We start from the raw sequence: 20,204 nt of genomic DNA, 5'->3' as shown, positions 1-20,204 counted from the left end.
TTTTTCCTATTAGACTTTTTTTTTTTCTTTCTTGGTCAGCTCATATAGTACAGATTTGAACGACAATAAAATATTTAGTGGAATTAAATGGCTTGCCTTTGAAAATATAAACAGATCATTTTCAGCATTTAATGCATCTTTGAAATAAAAATAAGACAGTAGTAGTAATTGACCTTTAAGCTCAGTTTAGTTAGTGATCATGTTTTAGAGGTTGGGAATAAATTTATTTAGCTTATTTAAATTCATTTTATACTTACACACCTTTGAAATAACCATGCACTTTGATTATAACTCTTTGTAATTATTTCTATGTAAATTTGGTCATATAAAAAATATAAGATACTGTTCGAGAATTTTAGTTTTAATCATATACCATTTCTCCCAAATGCTAAAAAAAGACTAAAATTGTTTCTCCAAAATAGTTGTTATAGTTGAAAATATTTAATTTTTAAATATTAGAATTCTTCTTTAACAGGCAAGAAACTGTAGCTTAATTGCTGTGAATGAACGGCACTCGTTCTTAGAAAGCAGTATGTCCAGTGGGGAGAAACTGGAGAGGTTGGTTACGGCGTGTTTTTACTCATGCAGCAATAATTTTTGCCATTGGAGAGGTAGAGAGGTCAAGAGGTCAGTAGTTACTTTGAATAGTAATACTGTCTTCCTGTCTACTGTAGTTTTTTAAAAATAAGTATGAATTGAAAGTTTGTCCGTGTTCCTTTATGAAATTACACCGCGTATATTGATTCACGAATACGAGGATGAAATTTGTTTCAGAATAAAACAGTCGTGTTTTGTCATTTAATCTGCCCCTTGTGGGAAGGAACCTTCAGTTTTTGTTTGTTGGTTTATTTGTTTTGTTTTTAAACTGAGAAAAGGCTTCCCAAGCAATTAAAATTTTTCTATTTGGGGACTCATTTCTTAACACTACATGAAGTATTTGTGTCTCTTAGTTTGTATGGTAAACTCTATTTAAGAAGAAAAATAGAAGAATGGGTTAGACTTTAACTAAACTTATGCTTTTTTACTGTAAAATATTTTGTAACATAAAATTTACCATTTTAATCGTTTTTAAGTGTACAGTTCAGTGGCGTTTAGTACACTCACGTTTTTGTGCGACCGTCAACACAACACCATCCATCACCACAACTTTTTCCTCACCCCCTACTGAACCTCTGTATCCTCTAAGCAAAAACTCCCTGTTACTCCTTCCCTTTTTCCCTTGGCAACCGCTATTCTACTTTCTTTCTTTATGAATTTGCCTATCCTACGTCCCTCATAAGTGGAATCATACGGTTTTGTCCTTTTGTGTCTGACTTACTTCATTTAGCATAATGTTTTCAGAGTTCATCAGTATTGTAGCACATGTCAGAATTTCATTTCTTTTTAAGGTTGAATAGTATGTGTATGCCATGTATCGTTTATCCGTTCATCCGTTGATGGACCTTGGGGTTGTTTCCATCTTTTGGCGATTGCGAATAATGCTTCCTTGAACATTGGCATACAAGTATCTGTTTGACCCCCCCCCCCTTTTTTTTTCTTCAGTTTTTTTGAGTGCGTACCTAAGAGTGGAATTGCTGGATCATGTGGTAATTCTGTGTTTAACTTTTTGAAGAACCGCCAGACTATTTTTCATAGTAGCCGCACCATTTTATGCTCTTTCTAGCAGTGTGCAAGTGGTCTCTTTTCTCCACTTCCTCACCAACACTTGGTAGTGTGTGTGTGTAAGGGGCGGGGGGCGGTGTGGGTGATTTTTTTAAGCTTCTTTATTTTGAGAGAGAGAATCCAAACAGGCTCTGTGTGCCGTCTGCGCAAAGCCCGATGTGGGGCTCGAACTCACAAACCATGAGATCATGACCTGAGCCAAAAATCAAGAGTAGGATGCTTTTAATTAACTGATAGGCAAACTAATGGTTGTGAAGTGAGTGGTATTTCATTGTGGTTTTGATTTGCATTTCCCCTAATAATGGTTAGTGATGTTGAGTATCTTTTCAGTACTTTATGTATTTTGGATATTAATCCCTTGTTAGATATGTGATTTGCAGATATTGTCTTCCATTCTGTGGGCTGTCGTTTTAATCTCTTAATAATGCTGTTTGATGTACAACAGTTTTTAATTTTGATGAGGTCCCATTTATCTTTTGTTGCCAATACTTCTGGTGTCATATATAAGAAATCATTGCCAGATTCAACATCAAGGAAACTTCCCTCTCTGTTTTCTTCTATGAGTTTCATAGTTTTCATTCTTTTGTTTGGGTCTTTGATCCATTTTGAATTAATTTTTGTACATGGGTAAAGTAAGGCTTCATCTTCGTTCTTTTGCATGTGGATTACCCAGTTTTCCCAGCACCATTTGTTGTAAGGACTGTCCTTTCCCTACTGAGTGGTCTTAGCTTTCTTGTTGTAAACTAATGGACCATATATGCCTTGATAGTTTTAAAATATAGGTCACCTAGAAGTGTAAGGAAAATGATAATTTGACTTATTTTACCACCTAACAGATTATGTAGTTCATTACAGTTTTATAAAACACTACATAATTTTATTTTCACAACCCCACATGAAGTAGAGTCCCAACCCTTATCTGAAACTCTTCAAGCTAGTGTGTTTCAGAGTTCAGAAATATTCAGATTATAGAAAGGTGATATGATGCATGCATGTTATGTAAAACCCCTAACAGATGATGGGGCAACACCCTGTAATCAAACATACTAGTAATTCTGCATCACAGCTTGTTAATGCTAAGTAGAATAAATAAGGACTGTAAATTGCCTTACTTCAAGTCCTCTTTTGCTACTTAAGTGGGTTCTAGCAGAATTAGGAAAAACTTAGGTTTTCAGTCTTTTGGATTTTTGAATTGCAGGTAAGATTGTAGACTTGTGTTAGTGTTGTCTGCACTTACAGGTGAGGAATTGGAGACTCGGGTGTGGTGACTGTCCGAATAATGAGTGATTAAGCCAGGACTTGTACTCAGTACTTTTCACTTTGAGATCCTTTTCCTTTTACGTTATGCTGCATACTGGTTTGGGGTATATATAATATGAACTAAATGTTAATATAATATACAATTACTTTCCACTTACTTGGCATGTAGATTTTTTTCACTCGTGTTCCACAAGGGTTTTTTTTGTTCTTGTTTTTGTTTTCCTGAGCTACTACCTGTAAGATACTATGGACATAAAACACACACACACACACACACACACACACACACACACACACACAGTACCTCAAACTGCTATGATCCATTCATCCACCTCATTGGGTGGAACCCACACATAACTCACAGAAGTTAGAAGAAACTTAAGTAGGTTCGTGTGCTCTGTTCTTTCAAATTTGGCGAGCCTTGGATGGAGACTGGTATTGATTTCTTAGTCACACCTGAGCCAAGTAAGGGGCTTTCTGCTTATTTACCTGTTTGTTGCAAAAGAAATGTTTCTTAGATTTATAGAACTACATTTACGTTACATATTGGTGCCTTTTGACCCCTGACTGTGTTGGATACACAAATGTAACTTTACCATGCGTTGTGGAAGGTTTTTTCCCCTGGTAAGAGTTGGTCATTAAATTTTTCTGGAATGTTTCCAGTTTATAATGGTCAAATGCCATTGATAAAAAACAAAACAAAACAAAAACTAATTTGCCTTTGTAGAATAATGGAGGTTCGGTTGTGCCTTTAATAAAAACAAAGAAACAAAACCACATGACTGATTTCTTCCATGTGTTGTAGGTGTTCTTATTCCTTCATTCTTACATTTATTTTGTAAATACTTACTGAGTGCTGGTTAAATGTCTGGTACTTGTATACATAGTTCCTTGTCTCACAGAGTTTATATTTACATGGGATGACAGACACTTAAAACAGCAGCTACAATAAAAGTGAGAGGTTATGTCGTGAGATTAGGGGACCCAGAGGAAGGTGTCTAGCTCAGACTAGAGGTCAGGCTTCTTGCAGGAGGGGACACTTCACGCTAAGAGGGTTGGAGTAGCATGAGTAGGAGTTATCCCAGTGAGGCTGCACAGGTGGAGGCTGTGTTCTAGCCAGAGGCATCACGTGTGCAAAAGCCTAAAGCTTACAAAGGGCGTGGTACATGTAGGGAGTGGAAGCTCTGTATGCCTGGAATGGAGAATGGAAGAGACGATGGAGAGAGATGAGGCTGGAGAAGTGAGGGTCACGTTGAGAAGGGCCTTGTGCCTAGTAGTGGAGTTAAAGTTTCCATGGTTTTAAAAAGCAAGGGTGTATCGTTAAATTTATCTTTTAGAAGATCAGTCTGGTAGATTTAAGAAGACTGGCTAAGGGAGGGACAAGAGTGGTGGCAGAGAGACCAGGAAGGAGCCTGCACTTTAATTCAGATGAGAGAGGATTGTCCTGGACTGAGGGCAGCATTGTCCTGGGGAGAGAAGTAGATAGAATAAACAAAGTGCTGGTTGAAATACTTGGGTTTTTAGAAAGTTACAGAGTCCAGGATTGTGCATCCACAAGTCCCCTTGTATTTCTCTTTTCTGAATGTGCCGTCCCAGCCAAGAAGTTCCATAGACGTGTCAGTGTTTTTTCAAGCAAACAGCATAAAATGCTCAGACCACTTAAACCTTGCCAGCTTTGCCACTTGCTGAGTATTTGGTCTTCCCACTATACCCAACTATAGACATATTGCACATTTAGTGCTTGTTATTTGAATGAGGATAACCAGTGTAACTCTTACTCTAGTTGATCCCAGCATATAAAATTCACCTCTGAGGGGCTCCTGGGTGGCCCAGTCGGTTGAGCATCCAACTTCGGCTCAGGTCATGATCTCACAGCTCGTGAGTTCGAGCCCCGTGTCGGGCTCTGTGCTGACAGCTCGGAGCCTGGAGCCTGCTTTGGATTCTGTGTCTCCCTCTGTCTCTGCCCCTAACCCACTCGCATTCTGTCTGTGTCTCTCTCAAAAATAAACATACATTAAAAAAAAAATTAAAATTCACCTCTGAAACATATCACCATGGCCACATTAAGTTGCTTAACCTTTTTGATATTAAACTTCCTTACATATAAAACATGAACAATAGCTAAAATTTAAGATCATCAATTAACTGAATATTCACCACTTCAAAATAACATTATCTGATTTTTCTCATTGATAAGGAACCTGAGGCTGGAGGTGTTGGGGATAAAGGGTTTTAAAAGGACTTGCCCCAGATCACACACTTGGAAAGTGTAGAGCCAGGCCTGAGTTCAAAGACTGTCTAGTGAAGTCCTATATAATATTTTATTCTCATTATCCAACAATGCATACATTAGCTACTGCTGAATATCACATGATCCCCCTTCCCTCATTTTTGTGATGGAACAGTTTGCATCTGATGAACATCTATACCAGGCACTGTCTCTGATCTTGTTCAGTTCTCATCACGACCCTGTAAGGAAGGTTGTGTGGTCTACTAAGGTTCATTAAGTTAGTGGAGGAGAGACTTGAACTAGCTCCTGTGACCTTTTTTTAAGTGAAGGAACACCCTGATCAGAATGGTAGGACTTAGGAAGCAGCTGGAGACCCCGAAAGCTTCCGGCAGGAGTGCCGAGTGCATTCATATGATGGAATGTGACACCAGAATAAACAGCCGTGGGTGCACGGTAAAGAGTGTTTTAACAGGACCATTTTTTGTTTCAGGTGCTGTTACACTACCAGACTGTCAGTGAGCCTGCCGTTATTAAACGATTGATTAGCGTCTTAAACAAAAGCACGGGTGAAGTCACAAAGAAGAAGCCAAAGTGAGTATTTTAAAATTTAGCAAAGGGGTGCCTGGGTGGCTCGGGCGGTTGGGCGTCCGGCTTTGGCTCAGGTCATGATCTCACTGTCCGTGGGTTCAAGCCCTGCCTTGAGCTCTGTGCTGACAGCTCGGGAGCCTGGAGCCTGCTTCGGATTCTGTGTCTCCCTCTCTCTCTGCCCCTCCCCTGCTCAAGCTCTGTCTCTGTCTCTCTCAAAAATAAATAAACATTTAAAAAAATTAAAATTTAGCAAATTTTTTACTGATTAATTCATTGTGATAGTATTTCTCTTTGTGATAAATGGAATCGAAATCTAATTTTACTTGTTCCAGAAATCTTTCTTTGCACAGACTAGATTAAAATAAACACAGACCATATATTTAAGCTTCCGTCTAGGTATGAGTGCCGCTAGATATAATTTCTGTTATGGATGGTGGCAGTGGGGTGTGGATTGTGAATAAAGATGTTAATGTAAATTTGCATATATGTGTCAAGCCCTGGGTACTGATGATGTAAAAATAAAGGCACTTAAAAAAGCCAGTTCTACATTTTAAAGAATGACTTTCAGTTATGCCTAGCCGCCAGTTCCAGATTACACCTGAGTGTTGCTCTTACCTTTCTTGTCACCTCCTTAATGAGAAGCGTTCCATACTTTCAGAATACTCCAGGCAAAAAGTGTATTGCATACCCTGTAGCTTCTAGTTTTTTTCCCACCCAGAATTTTTCTTTCTGTTCAGAATCCACGTGGAGCTTTAAGCTGAGGTGATCACCACCATGTTGTTTCCCTCTTGATTATCATTAATATCCAGGCCTCAATGGGGACAATTCCCTTTGGCCGGGACAAGGTTGGGATTTTTCAAAGGAAGTGCTTCCTGACAACCTTAAGTTTTTTACCCTAATTCAACTAAAGGCTAACTAACCACAGTTTGGCTTGGCTGCTTTAGCTTTGGGGTTTTCCTCGTTTCAACCCTATGGGGAATCCCACCCAAAATCCCCTTTTTTTCAGTCTTTGGGTGTTCCTCCTCATTCGCACCTGGGTAAGAGGCCCAGAGGTGGTTAGTGGGCTAATAGGTAGGGTGCAAGTGGAAGTGAGTCTTCACTCTGCTCTATACCCATGCCCGTTTCTCCATTAGTTGGGAAGAAAGAGTTACTTAATCTCTCTTTCGAAGATAGTTCCTTAATGGTTCTTTTTATTTTTTTTTTTAAGAACGATTTTAAAAATGTGTTGAAATATGGTTGACATGCAATGTTATATTAGTTTCAGGTGTACAGCATAGTGATTTGACAGTTCTGTGCATTATTCAGTGCTCACCACAGTATGTGTAGTCACTGATACTTCTTCAGGTTTAACCTGAGTCTTTAAAGTCCATGATGCCATCATGTCCTGAGAAGTGTAAATAATGGCAAACATTTCTGAAGGACCGCTATTTCCTAGGCTCTCTCGGGACTGCTTTCACATGGTTTATATTCTCAGCAACCTTACGAAGCACGTACTATTTCTCCCATTTTTCAGATAAGGAAGCTGAGGTTTAGAGAAGTTATATAACATGTTCAAGTTCACAGAGCTAGCAAGGGGGCAGAGTCAGGAATTTAACCTAGTCAGCTGGTTCACATAAATTATAGTATTTTTGGCAGGATCCAGGTTGTTTGACCCACACAAGTGATTGGGAGAATTCTCAATCTAAAATTGACTCACCATATCTAATTCTGAATTTTCCCCTCCCTGCTTCTGCTCCCTGCTCAGTGATTCTGGGTTCTAGTATATTCTTATATTAATTTTCCCTGGCACCTAATTTGTAGCCTTTGTCTTACTTTACACCAGCACCATTTGGTCTTTCCTTCCTTTTCACCGCTGGCAAATTACAGACTTGATTGCTTCATATGGATGGAATCAAGCTTTCTAGAAACAACATTAAGTACAAATTATGAATATATTAGATACTCTCCTTTCTAAGGAATGGGACTTTGGACTGAAATTGTCCAAAGCCAATTTTGGGAAATTTTGGAATACTTTTTAAAAAACTTTTTTGGCTTATTCTGTCTCTGAACTAATCTTTCAGAAGGAGAGTTTATAATTGCTGTTTTCTTTCTAGAACACATCAAAATTAAATTAGAGAATGTTATCAAAATTAAATTCGAGAACATTTTCAAAATGTCCCCTTTTGGGATCTACTCTTCCTGTAAGTTTGGGAGGGCCCATTGCATGAGGATTTTTGTTTATATTTGTATGGAACTGCTTATATGAAGGCTCCTGCCCCACCCCGTTCATTTCCTACAGACATCTTACGATGGAAAAATCTTATGTGATTTTATTTTGAACGCTTGTTAAAGAATTACTATTCCTGTGTGAGAAAAGAGAGAGGAGGGAAGGAAAGAGAGAGGTTTAGAATAGTCTGTTGGCACTAGGAGATTTTGTCCTCTTTATACATAACTTCCTAACACTTCGCCCCCCCAATTAGAATTTTATATTATGTTCCTCTTTTAAAATGAAAATTCTTTACTTTCTTTATTAGATATTGAACCTCTCAGTTGCATGAGGGAATGAAGGGAAGGCTTTGGTGGAGGGTCCTTGAGCATTTTAGGTTATAGGGTCCTTCAAGAGTTGTATTTGGAAGATTGGTAAAAAATACACACACACACACACACACACACACACACGTATATAAAATGTAGCTAATATTTCTTAAATCTAGAATTATTCCTCTCATTTCTTTCAACTGACCCAGAAAAATTCAAAGGTATATATTTTCATTTTAAAAACTCTTTTTCTTTTTAAGTTTTTGAAAGTTGATCAAATGTGAAATATACATTGTTTGGTTTGTTACTGCATTATTCACCTCTGCGGGATATCCGTGTCGTCCCCGCTCCCCCTTTTCTGACAGATTGTTGACCAAAGGCCAGAACGCCTTGGTGGAGCTGCAGACGCAACGGCCGGTGGCGCTGGAGCTGTACAAAGACTTCAAGGAGCTGGGGAGGTTCATGCTGCGCTACGGCGGCTCCACCATCGCCGCGGGCGTGGTCACCGAGGTACCGTGAGGGTGGTTACCTGTCGTGGCGTCTCTTGTCTCTTCTTTACCTGCTTTGTGAGAATGCTCACTGAGACTTTATGGCTTAAGGGGGACACAGTTATGGTATTAGAACAAGATTTTAAAATTTATGTTAAAGTCTTTTTACATGATGGCAAGAAAATGTGTGGTTTTAGAACTTTTCACAGTGAGACTTCCAAACTATCTTCCCCATGAGTGATATTCCTCAAAATTAAGGTAACTTTTGGGACGCCTGGGGTTGGCTCAGTCGGTTCAGTGTCCGATTCTTGATTTCGGCTCAGGTCATGATCCCAGGGTTCATAAGATCGAGCCCCCACGTGGGGCTCTGCGCCGGCATCACGGAGCCTGCTTGGGATTCTCTCTCTCCCCCTGTCTCTGCCCTTCCCTTGCTTACACATGCTCTCTCTCTGTCTCTCTGTCTCAAAAATAAATAAACATTTATTAAAAATTAAAGTAAATTCGGGGCACCCGGGTGGCTCAGTGGATTAAGCATCTGACTTTGGCTGAGGTCACGATCTCACTGTTTGTGAGTTTGAGCCCCGCGTTGGGTCTTTGCTAACACCTCAGAGCCTGGAGCCTGCTTCAGATTCTTTGTCTCCCCCCATCTCTGCCCCCCTCCTACTCCTTCACTGTCTCTCAAATAAATAAATGTTAAAAAAAATTTTTTTAATTAAATTTGTTGAAAAATAGATTTGAAACTATGCAGTCCAAATTATGAGAATACAGACTTTAAGAGTCCAATGAATTTGGGGGAAGTGATTTCATTTAATAGAAGAGCCATCATTATTGTTTTTTCTTTAAATAACTGGTTCTCAGTGTTCTTTGAAATGATCCATTCAGAAAGTTCAATTAATGTTAATGAAAGGGACCTATTGTATGATGTAAGGTGCAGTTGAGTTTTGGAGAAAATAGCCAGAAGTGGACCAGAGAACTTCAGTAATTTAAATGTTCTTCCACACAATCATGATTAATGTAAATCTTAGGAATATTTTTTTTTTAAAGGGAACTTCATTACTTCATTTGATCGTTTTCCGCATGAAAGTTAATTCAGTTCATCGAACGGAGTGTCTACTTTGAACACGGGGCTTTATGTTGCATCCAAATCCAGTTATACTTGCATCCCGCAAAAGGCTTTGGAGTCCAGCTGCCCAAGTTTGTTACTACCCCACTGACTCCTAGCAGCACAAGCACATTTCTCCTTCAGTTTATTCACCTGTAAAAATGGGGTACAGGAACCTTCCTCCCAGCGTCGTGAAGTGAAGGTCTACACAAAACACTTGGCACCGTAATTGGCATTCAGTAAATGTTATCTAATGCACTGTCAGCAACGTGACACGTAATCCATCAAAGCATTCTTTCTAAAAGAGCGTTCTGGAAATAAGACACAGTGTCTTGTGGAACATAATGGAGAGATTGTAGTAAATCTCAGAAATAGCATGACTGGGGAAGGGGAAAAGTTGCAGGAAAAAAGAAAAGTTTCATCTTGATATAATGATTATTTCACTGTCATTTTCCTTTTGTTATTGTTCTTAAAATGTGAATGAATAAATTATAGCGCCTTTTTTTGTTTTTTTCTTTTACAGATAAAAGACTGATGGGTCAGAATTTCTACCATGTTTCCAAATGCAGTGAAATAGCTAACCTCTGTTTTAAAGAATCCAGTTGTTCAGTTAAAGGAACAATGTGCAATTGATATTTTTTTAAATGAGAGAGAAACTTAAAATGATATAATCAACTACAAAGAAGTATTAATCAGCACTCCTGCAAAAATTTCAAGTTGCCAAATGGCAAAGAAAGGCTAATACTGCACTTTCATTTAAGAAAACAACTTTCCCTTTGAAATGTTAGTGAATGGATTTACTTTGCTGAGGTTTATGGAAACTATCAGAAATATGTATTAGAAGACGTTCAGTCATCATGAAATGAACTCTACTTCCAGCCAAACCACAAAATGTTTACAGTGCTCTCTTTTGATTTTCAACTCTCCTGCGCACATTTGGATGGAAAATAAACTAAATTGGTTGTTGAGGTAGTTAATATTTGACCTGAGCAACTTTTTTTTTAGTTAACTCTAAGAAAAGATTTGCTGAAAGTTATAAAAGAGGTATTTTGTGTTGAGCATAAGAATGTTCTTCCTCCAACAATGAACTTTTGAAAGCTTAGTTTGGAATTAGTGGAAACTGTCCCTGTAGGTAACCAAGAGATTATTTAAGGTGTAAAGCCAGCTAATAAATTGCCTTAGTTTGAGCATAACAGCAGATCGTGTTTTGTTTCTTAGAGTCTGTTTATGAGGTTCTCTACCACTCTTGCTAAAAATGACTTGGGGATTTTATGGGATCTTTTTCACCTAAGTTTCCCGACTCACATGAATTCCTTTTTTTTTTTTTTTTTTCCCTAACAGATTAAATTTCAACTCCTCCATTTCTAACCATAAATTTATTTCTCCTGTTCTCTGTTTTAGAATTACATACATGATGACTTTATCTTGCATACATTATAGACTGCAAGTCCCCTGTGAGTAAAGTCATGTTTTTCTTTAAAGTTGCAACAGCAAACTCCAAGGTAAATTTAGTTAACGGGTATTTGTTGTGCTGCCTCCTGAGTATAAGTCGCTGTAGGGTAGAATTCATCCTCAGCTGGGCCTGGGACTCTGATCTGATGGACTGTATGATAAACCTTTTTATTGGGAAATAGTGTGATTTGTATATTGGTGGCTTACTTTGTACGACAACATTTCTTTTATTCTGTGGAAGAATAACATCCATGTGCTAAAATGTACAGAGTGTAGATGTGCTTCTGGGTGAATGATCAGAGCGAACACACCCATATAGTACATTTCTTTACTGAAGAGTGTTTGAGTAGTTGTCACTCCAGTGTAAACTTGCTAAGCTAAGAAAGTGTTTTATTTATGCATTATAGTAATCAGGAATTTAACAGATAGATCTGGCAAAAACCTAACTTAAAGTGATGTAAACCAAAAAGAAAGACTAGCAGTAGCCAGACATTGACTCCATCTAGATGGAGCAGCTCAATGTCAGCAAAGACTCATTCATCTATACTCGCCTTCTCCAGTGTTGGCTTTTCCCTCTGACTCTGTTCAGAACCCCCTGCAATTCCACACCTGGATCCGCAGAGCCTTCATCAAGGTCAAGGGCAGGTTTAAAGAGCATTTGTTTTCCAGAAGTTCTAGAAACAGCTCACCACTGACTATAATTGAGTTTAATTTCTTTGCTTGGGGCACCCTTGTAGTTGGGTGTGAAGTGGATATCACGCACAGCACATGGCTGAGAATCATGGGAGGGTTGGATGGAAACTCAGGGTGATTTTAGGCAGGAGAAATGGATTGGGACTGGGCAGGGGTGCGGCCAGAACAAGAGACGTCCACTCAGTGTTGTATAAGGCCTTGATAGAATTAACTGTTAAGAATTTAGCATCGGGGCGCCTGGGTGGTGCAGTCGGTTAAGCGTCCGGCTTCGGCTCAGGTCATGATGTCACAGCTTGGGAGTTTGAGCCCCGCGTCGGGCTCTGTGCTGACAGCTCAGAGCCTGGAGCCTGCTTCCGATTCTGTGTCTCCCTCTCTCTCTCTGCTCCTCCCCCACTCATGCTCTGTCTCTCTCTGTCTCAGAAATAAATAAACAAACAAAAAAAAAAGAGTTTAGCATCAAAAAATAGTAGCAGCAGTAGTAGAAATGAGTGTTTATTTCTCCGTTCTTAAATTGTGATAAAGTGCAGTCTTCTTATTTGCATTATGTGTACAATTGATTGTTGTTTAAGGGGGTGGAGACATTAAGGGGACCCACCCAGCGTGGGAGAGGTGTGGTGGCAGTAGGAGGTTGGGGTTAAGTGACGAACAGCCAAGCATACACAAGCTTGGCTTTGGTGGAAATCTTCCCCCTGAAACTTCCATCCATACTACTAACAGTGCATCCATTTTGGGGCACTTTTGCTTCCCGTGCTGTTTGTCTTCTTCCTATTTATGGTTTCTCTGTTTCTGCACACAAGTGGCTTCTTTGTTCTCTGATCTCAGCTCTTTGTGAATCTCCACTGCTCAATTGCCTGTAGAATAACTGGCCTTAAAAACATGATAGATCCATATTTTGACTTGTTAGTGTTTTTTCCATAGGTTCATTATTTACGACAGTATTTGAGCCCTTCTATTTTGAGAGGTATTTTAGAAAACAATTTCTAGACATAGACTTTTTTTTCTCCTATGGATATGCAGATGAAAAATTACTTTAACCATTGTTAAAATGCAATCTTTCACTTTATAAAATTTGTAAAATACAGAAAAGTGGAGGGAAGAATAAAATTCACCCATAGTTCCATTGCCTAAATATTGCTGCTGCCAATATTTTGATACATTTCTTTTCTGCCTCTAGCACATATTTTTTTAATTTATTTTGAGAGAGAGTGCATGTGTGTGCACCCCTATTTTTTAATGTAGTTTTGATCATTACTCAAGATCTTTTTATTTTATAGTGCAATCAAGATTTTTCAATAGAAGTATTAGTAGCTTTTAATAAATGATGTAAAGGGGCACCTGGGTAGCTGAGTTGCTTGACCTTCCAACTCTTGATTTCAACTCAGGTCGTGATCCCGGGGTTGTGGGATCGAGCTCCCATCAGGCTCCGTGCTGAGTGTGGAGCCTGCTTGGGATCCTCTCTGTCTCTCCTTCTGCCCCTCTCCCCTATTCTTGCTTCTCTCTCTTAAAAAAAAAAAAAAAGATGTAAAAATACAGTCATTTGAATGTCCCCAGCACATTCCTGATTTGTAGGAATTCATCAGGATTACATGGCTAAAACACATACACACAAACCTTCCAGATAAGAAGACCCAATAAAAATTACTGGGTCATCACTTTCCAGTTTTCCTCTAAAATACCCATAGAAATACATGAATGGAAAAACCTTCCTTCCTTCCTCAACATGAGCCTGCCATATTCTAGGCACAGGAGAGAGCCCTGGAGCACAAGTCTTCCTAGGGCTGACAGCCCAGCCCAGGGGGTTCTCTGAAGAATTAATATGGAAGCATCTTGCAAGAACGTACCTTAAGGACAATGCAGAGGGACTAGGTGAGGAGGGGAGCCATTGTGATTCTGTTGAATCTAAGTAATTCAACTTGGAAATCACAGTCTCCCTCCTGCAAAATTAAAAATTAGCCGGGGGGGGGGGGCGGAGAGGGAGGCAGGTTTTGCTTTGGCAAAATCACCCAAGAGGGCAGCTTTTGGCCTCCAAACTAGCAACATTTTAAAATCCCACCAACAGTGAAAACCATTCTTTAGAACCCATCTACCTCCAGTAAGAAGAGCCACACCGATGAGCATCTTAACAGTGGGACCAGAGCTGCCACAAGCCAGCAGAACCACGTGCTGACAGGAGGGATGGGGTCCAGGGGCAAGATGAACCCAACAGAAACCCTTGATGGAGCCACTGGAAGCCCTTCTGTATCAGAGGTCTTAGGAAAAGTAGAATTGTTGAATAATTTACAGTCTGGTTCTTTGAAAATGCCAAAGCTATTCAAGATTTTAAAAATAAACATTAGGGATGAGATGAGGCATATAACTACATGATGAGGATTAGTGGAAAGACTGCATGTAACATGAGGTTCAGCTCCCGCGTACCAGCTCATTGTCACTTTCCAGGGAACCCGTGGCCTCTGATTACAGTAGATAGGATTACTGCTTGCTTTCATGGACCTTGTCCCAGTCCTCGGAATCCTTTCATGGCTGCAATTTCATATTTGTAGAATTCATCATTTTCTCCTATTGAAATGTCGGTCGCAAGAGGAAAGAGACCTTTTCTGTTTTGCCTACCACTATTTTTCAGCAACTGGAACAGTCCCTAGCACATACGACTGTTGAGTGAGTGCAAGAATTAATGCCGGTGGCAGCAGATGACTGCTTTCCATTTCCTTATGTGTGTAGTGACCGAAAATTACAAGCTTTTATTTCTATTCTAATGCTGTGTGTGCAGACGGCTCTTTTTATAGTGAAGGAAAGAGAAAGAAAAGCAAACTTCAGCACTGCTTCTGTCTGTCCTCTTGTCATTAAACCACAGCCCCACTTTGGAGTCTTTCCTGACCTGGGGTGAGCCTCTTGAGCTGCGGAGATTGAAATGTGCTTGCGTTTCAGAATGCGGACAAGAAATCAACTGGCTGCCAGAGACTCTACCAGGACGCAGATGGGACTGTGAGGTGGCTGAGGGCACGTAATACACTCTTGCTTTCTAACACTGGGCTCCGATAGATTTCTTTTAAAGATGATTGTGAAACACAGCATGAGGGCTGTGGAAAAATCAGCCCTACATGTAGAGTAGTGTTCTGAGCAGCTGGAGGCAAAGACCTTTCAGGTGCGTCCTAACAAACACGAGTTTTCTTGAACTGCTGCAGGGTGTCTCAGCAGGAGATTTTGCTGAGTTGAGGAAGGAATCAGGATAGGCTGGAAGAGACTGCATAGGAACCGACCTAAATCATAACAGCAACATCCAAATACTTGCTGAAGACTGAAAACAGGTGATCATTGTAAGTTTGATGACCTGTAAGTTTTCCTTCGGAGCCACTCCTAGAACACAGATAGATGAAAATGGTGGACAGAGAGACCCCAAGATTGCACGTGATGAGAGCACACCATTTTTGTGCAAAACATCACAAAGGGATCACAACCACATTTTTCTGTCAAAACGTTGACTTTTCTAAGATTAAAACAAATCTTGGGAATAAAGCAAACCTCCCCCAAAAATGTCATCTTCCAAGAAACGAAAAATTAACCCCAGTCTTTTGTGGAGCACCACATTTTAGAAGACAAAGGGACACAGGTGCCAAATGTGTAAAACTTTTAGAGGGGGTGTAGGCCACTAATTTCATTATTCATTTAAAAAAATTTTTAACGTTTATTTATTTTTGAGACAGAGAGAGACAGAGCATGAATGGGGGAGGGTCAGAGAGAGAAGGAGACACAGAATCGTAAACAGGCTCCAGGCTCTGAGCTGTCAGCACAGAGCCCGATGCGGGGCTCGAGCTCACGGACCGCGAGATCATGACCTGAGTCGAAGTCGGACGTTCAACCGACTGAGCCACCCAGGCGGTGGTGTTCAGAGGTGAAGGTAAGGAGTCCTTGTGGGAGGGGGTGGAGAAGTGGGGAGGCAGGATATACAATACTCAGGTCATAGATGTAGTTCAAAACTTCCGGGAAGTCATAGTAGAAGAATCTGCATCAAGCATATGTTGGTGCCCATCATTTGTTGATGTCATCAGTCAAAGACCACCAGGACACGACTAGTCAAAATGACCGATGCTGGCTGCAGCAAGAGAGGCCATCCACCATGGAGACTAGGTGCTTCTTAGTAAGAAGGGGTACAGAGGGGCTTGTTAGAGAGTTGGGCACACCTAGGTAATTTTGAGGAGGGCTCGAGTGAGCCAGGGTTTCTTCTGGACTTGGTGACTGTCAGAAAGTGGAAGTAATTCTGCAACTGGGTACCCTTTGAGGGAGGGGCAATGGCTGCAAGTAAAGCAACAGCAGTCACTCAAGTTAGCCACAGGAGGGAGTCGTTCAGTCGTTTCTATGGTTTGCACAGTGCTTTTCGCTCAGCGGTTATAGGATCTCACTTCAGGATCACAGTGACCTTGTCTGATGTCAGAGATTTAGGAATTGTTAATGTTTGATAGAAGAACACCATGGCCTACCCAAGATGGCCAAGCCAGCTTTCAGCTCTCAGAGGCAGCTTTTTCCTTACTTGGAAACCACTTAAATAGGTAGAAATAATAGTGTAAGACAGAACAAGCAAGTCAATTAAATTAAGCCTCCAGTATAAGGGCAGGAGGTAGCGTGTGGCCTTTGTAATATCAATTCGGTACCCCATTAACTGGGTTTAATTTTGTGATTCTCAGAGCAGTGTTCTCGTGCTGGAGAAGAGACACATTTTCACTTTATCAGGCTTCTATTTTCCTCCAGATAGTCACAGGATACAATATTATAGTAGAGAGACTTGAGCCCATTAAAAGGCTGCAGAACCAGGAGAGGGGAGAAGGAGGGGGCAGAGAGGAGAGTGTCTTCTGGTCAAGGTTCTTGTGGGGACAGAAGGATGGTGGGGTCCTCAACAGGTATTGCCTCTGCCTGGAATTACCCACTGCTTGTCTGCCTGTTAACTTCCTCCCCGTCCTTCCTTATCCACCTCCGAAGTCCCATCCTCTGGTCCCTTCACTGAACTCAGGTGGAGCTCTCCATTCCCCGCCCTGGGTTTCTGCCAAGCATAGTGCCCGCCTTCGGGGTACCCACGCGCTACTCCATTGTGACTTGCTTCGTGCTCTGTCTCCCCTAGACGAAGGTGAGAGAGAGAACTGGAAGGTACCCGTATCTTCCCCTATGGCTTCTGGAGATGCTTACGTAACAAACACACCGTGTACTTCTTGGTACTGCGGCCCACCTGGGTGGTTCAGAGTTCCAAAAGCACTCTAGAGGATCGTGGAAAATCAGGGAATAATTCCAAAAAGAATAATTTGTTGCCTATGAGGTGAAAATTACCCTGTCGCCTTCTGAAGTATTCTAGAACTACTGATGTTCAGAATATTGCACACCTCATGTTCATAATTTTGTCAGTGGAACTTAAAGCCTTGAGTCCTCTATTCTCACTGTGCAGGCCCTGGCGCTAGAGCAACCGCTGGGGTGCGGCGGGGGCAGTTGCTGCCAGTGGGAGTACACTTGGATGCAGTCCAGGGGTCTGGGCTCAGCAGGACGAGCACTGCAGAGCAGGTGGACCAGTCCCCAGGATTCGGGAGCAGGTCACATGCAGAGGTACAGTGAGGCAGGTGGAACCACAAGGGAGTAGAGTCTCTACTCCTAGGCTTGGGTATCGGATTTTAGTCTTCTTAAGGGAAACAGGCAAGAGACGATTGGTCCTGAGTTTCAAGGGAAGGGCATGAAGACCCATTAGGGTTCAGGCCGAAGTGAGGCTGAATGCTGTGTCCTCAGGAAGTGTCTCCCGCTTCACCTGCGCTCTGGTTCCAGAGTCAGGCCTGTGGCTGAGCGGCACGTGGGGATCAATGCTTGCCGTGTAGACAGGAAGGGGCTGCTAGGACAGAGGGAGAAGGGAAGTGAAGGGCCAGGGCACTATGCCCAAATGGACCAGGTCAAGCTTGAATGACAAGTGGCACAAAGATGCACCAGCTAAAGCTCACTTCATGTCTGCTCTGAAGCTGGGCCGATTTCTGTGAGAAGTTCTGAGAAGCACCAAGTGCACGTTACAAGCACTGTGGCCAGCTTCTCGCACTATTCTGCTCCTCTGTGTCAGAAAACTCCACCCCCCCCCCCCCCCGGTGTCCTTGGAAAGTCCCTTCTGTTTAAAAGATCTCCCTTAGGTAGTCCTCTAATTAGAATCTTTTGGATTATTGCAAACTATACAAAAAGACAAAAACCTTGATTAAGCAATCCACATTAGTCTCCGTTGTTTCTGTCACACAATCATCTTTTTCTCAATAGTTTGGGTGAGAGAAATCTCAGTGAAGTAGGGGAGGGGAAGGGAGGGTGATGCATATTTTTGAGCATGATGTGCTTAGGAGAAAGAAGGGTGGGCTTCTAGAAGGTTCGGAAGGAGCAAACAAGACACTGGAAGCTGAGTGGGAGAATCAGGGACACAAGCTAAGAAAAGTCTGTCTACTCTGTCTCTCTCAAAAAAATAAATACATAAATACATAAAAATAAAAATAAAATAAACATTAAAAAAAATGGTTAAAAAAAAAAAAAAGAAAAGTCAGTCTGGGCTGGGTATTTCCCTGCCAGCTCTCTGCTCCAGGCTCCCTCCCTGGTACTTTGAACTGTGGGGCCACAGCTGGGGTCTGCAGACCCTATCGCTCAGATCCCTTGCCAAGTGGCTTTTTGCCAACAGGAGGCACTAGGAAGAGCCTGGAAGGAGGGGGAGGGAAGAGACGCTCCCTGTATCCAGGCCCTGTCAGCATCTCTCCAGCGACAGTTCGAGCTGTAGCCCCCAGCTGCCCTTGGTCCAGCCGGCTGTGGCCACGCCACAGCCCTGCAGGAGCTCCCTCTACCCACCTCTTCTTGTGTTCCCGGGGCTCAGACATGACATCTGCTCTTTGATGTTAACTATTGTCTGGGCGCTTCAGCCGGACTGGCCCCTCTCTCGGCCTTCCAACACAATGTAACCATTTCCCTGCATTAGACTTCGAAATACCCACCCTGGTTTCTGGGTTCCGGAATGGACGCTGGCTGCATGTAGTGTTGTATTTGTCCCTGCACGTACGTTTCTATTTATATGTAACCAGGTATCCAACAGAAGCACCTCGAAATGACCCCACGTCAGTAACACAAGATAAAAGAAAAGTCACCTGGAAAAGGAACGTTAAGAATTTTAGGCCGAGAAGAAAAATGTTTGCCTTTAAACTTCTTCCCTGCTTCTTACTGGGTGAGGAGAAGGAGTCTCGAGAACAGTGGCTAAATTAAATTAGATGAGTTATAATTCCCAAGTTTCTGCAGAGGCTTTGAGCTGCAAATGAGAGAACACCAGGAGCTTGGTCCTTTGTTCATCAGACCATCATCAGAGGTCACCTTTAGATCTGCAGAGAGGCCTGAAGCTTAGGGAAAGAAGAGCCTCTCGCTTTGCATCACTGATTAGCAAGAATTTTGGAGATTATTTAGAGACCAACAAGGGGGAGCAGGGAAGCCCTAAGGATCTAAGGTTGTGCACAGCCAGGAAACATCCCAAATGACCAATGAATTTAGAATATTGATATCTCACATTTGACAATTTTAACTACAAAAGTGGCATATTGATAACGGTTCATCACAAAGTATTCATGAAATTTAAAACTGTATGGAGTAAAAAGAGGAAAAAACCCTCACTCCCCCTCCCCTTTCCATCCCCTCAATCAAATAGGCATCCAAAGAGATTATATAGGACATATTATCCACTAGCTCTCTTTTTTCACCTAATAGCACATCCTTTCAATGGCTACATAACATTCCTTATTGTGGGTGTCACAACTATTTACCATATTCATCGGTTGGTAGACATTTCTATGGTTTTCACAGTTTTTAAATTACCATGCAAACAGATGTCCTGTGACTTAGCTACTTGCACCAGAGCAAGAAATTCTGTGAGGGAGATTCCTAGGCTTACCAGACTCCAAGTGGGCACATTTAAAATGTTGACACTTCTGGGGCACCTGGGGGCTCAGCGGGTTAGACGTCAGACTTCAGCTCAGGTCATGATCTTGCAGTCCGTGAGTTCAAGCCCCTCAGGCTCTGGGCTGACCGCTCAGAGCCTGGAGCCTGCTGCAGATTCTGTGTCTCCCTCTCTCTCTGCCCCTCCCTTGCTTGCGCTCTGTCTCTCTGTCTCCCCAAAATAAATAAATATAAAAAAAAAATGTTGACAACTGCCTGGTTGCCTTCCCAGGTGTGTTGTAAGCCC

At 41.5% G+C, this 20,204-nt stretch overlaps 1 protein-coding gene across 3 annotated transcripts in view; it reads left to right on the top strand.

The window, feature by feature from the left end:
• Window positions 1-11,040, top strand: part of HBS1L (HBS1 like translational GTPase) — an 88,051-nt gene extending 77,011 nt beyond the window's left edge. For all 3 annotated transcript variants that reach the window (XM_045499708.1, XM_045499712.1, XM_045499711.1), the window contains 3 exons: window positions 5,643-5,743; window positions 8,623-8,767; window positions 10,371-11,040. In XM_045499708.1, the coding sequence (XP_045355664.1) occupies window positions 5,643-5,743; window positions 8,623-8,767; window positions 10,371-10,382 (258 nt within the window). In that variant the 3' untranslated portion in view covers window positions 10,383-11,040. The remainder of the gene's footprint in view (window positions 1-5,642; window positions 5,744-8,622; window positions 8,768-10,370) is intronic.
• Window positions 11,041-20,204: the final 9,164 nt, after the last annotated feature.

Source organism: Leopardus geoffroyi, chromosome B2, assembly GCF_018350155.1.
Source record: "Leopardus geoffroyi isolate Oge1 chromosome B2, O.geoffroyi_Oge1_pat1.0, whole genome shotgun sequence".
Taxonomy (NCBI): domain Eukaryota; kingdom Metazoa; phylum Chordata; class Mammalia; order Carnivora; family Felidae; genus Leopardus; species Leopardus geoffroyi.
Note: the sequence above shows the minus strand (reverse complement) of the source record. Positions and strands in the feature narration are given on the sequence as shown.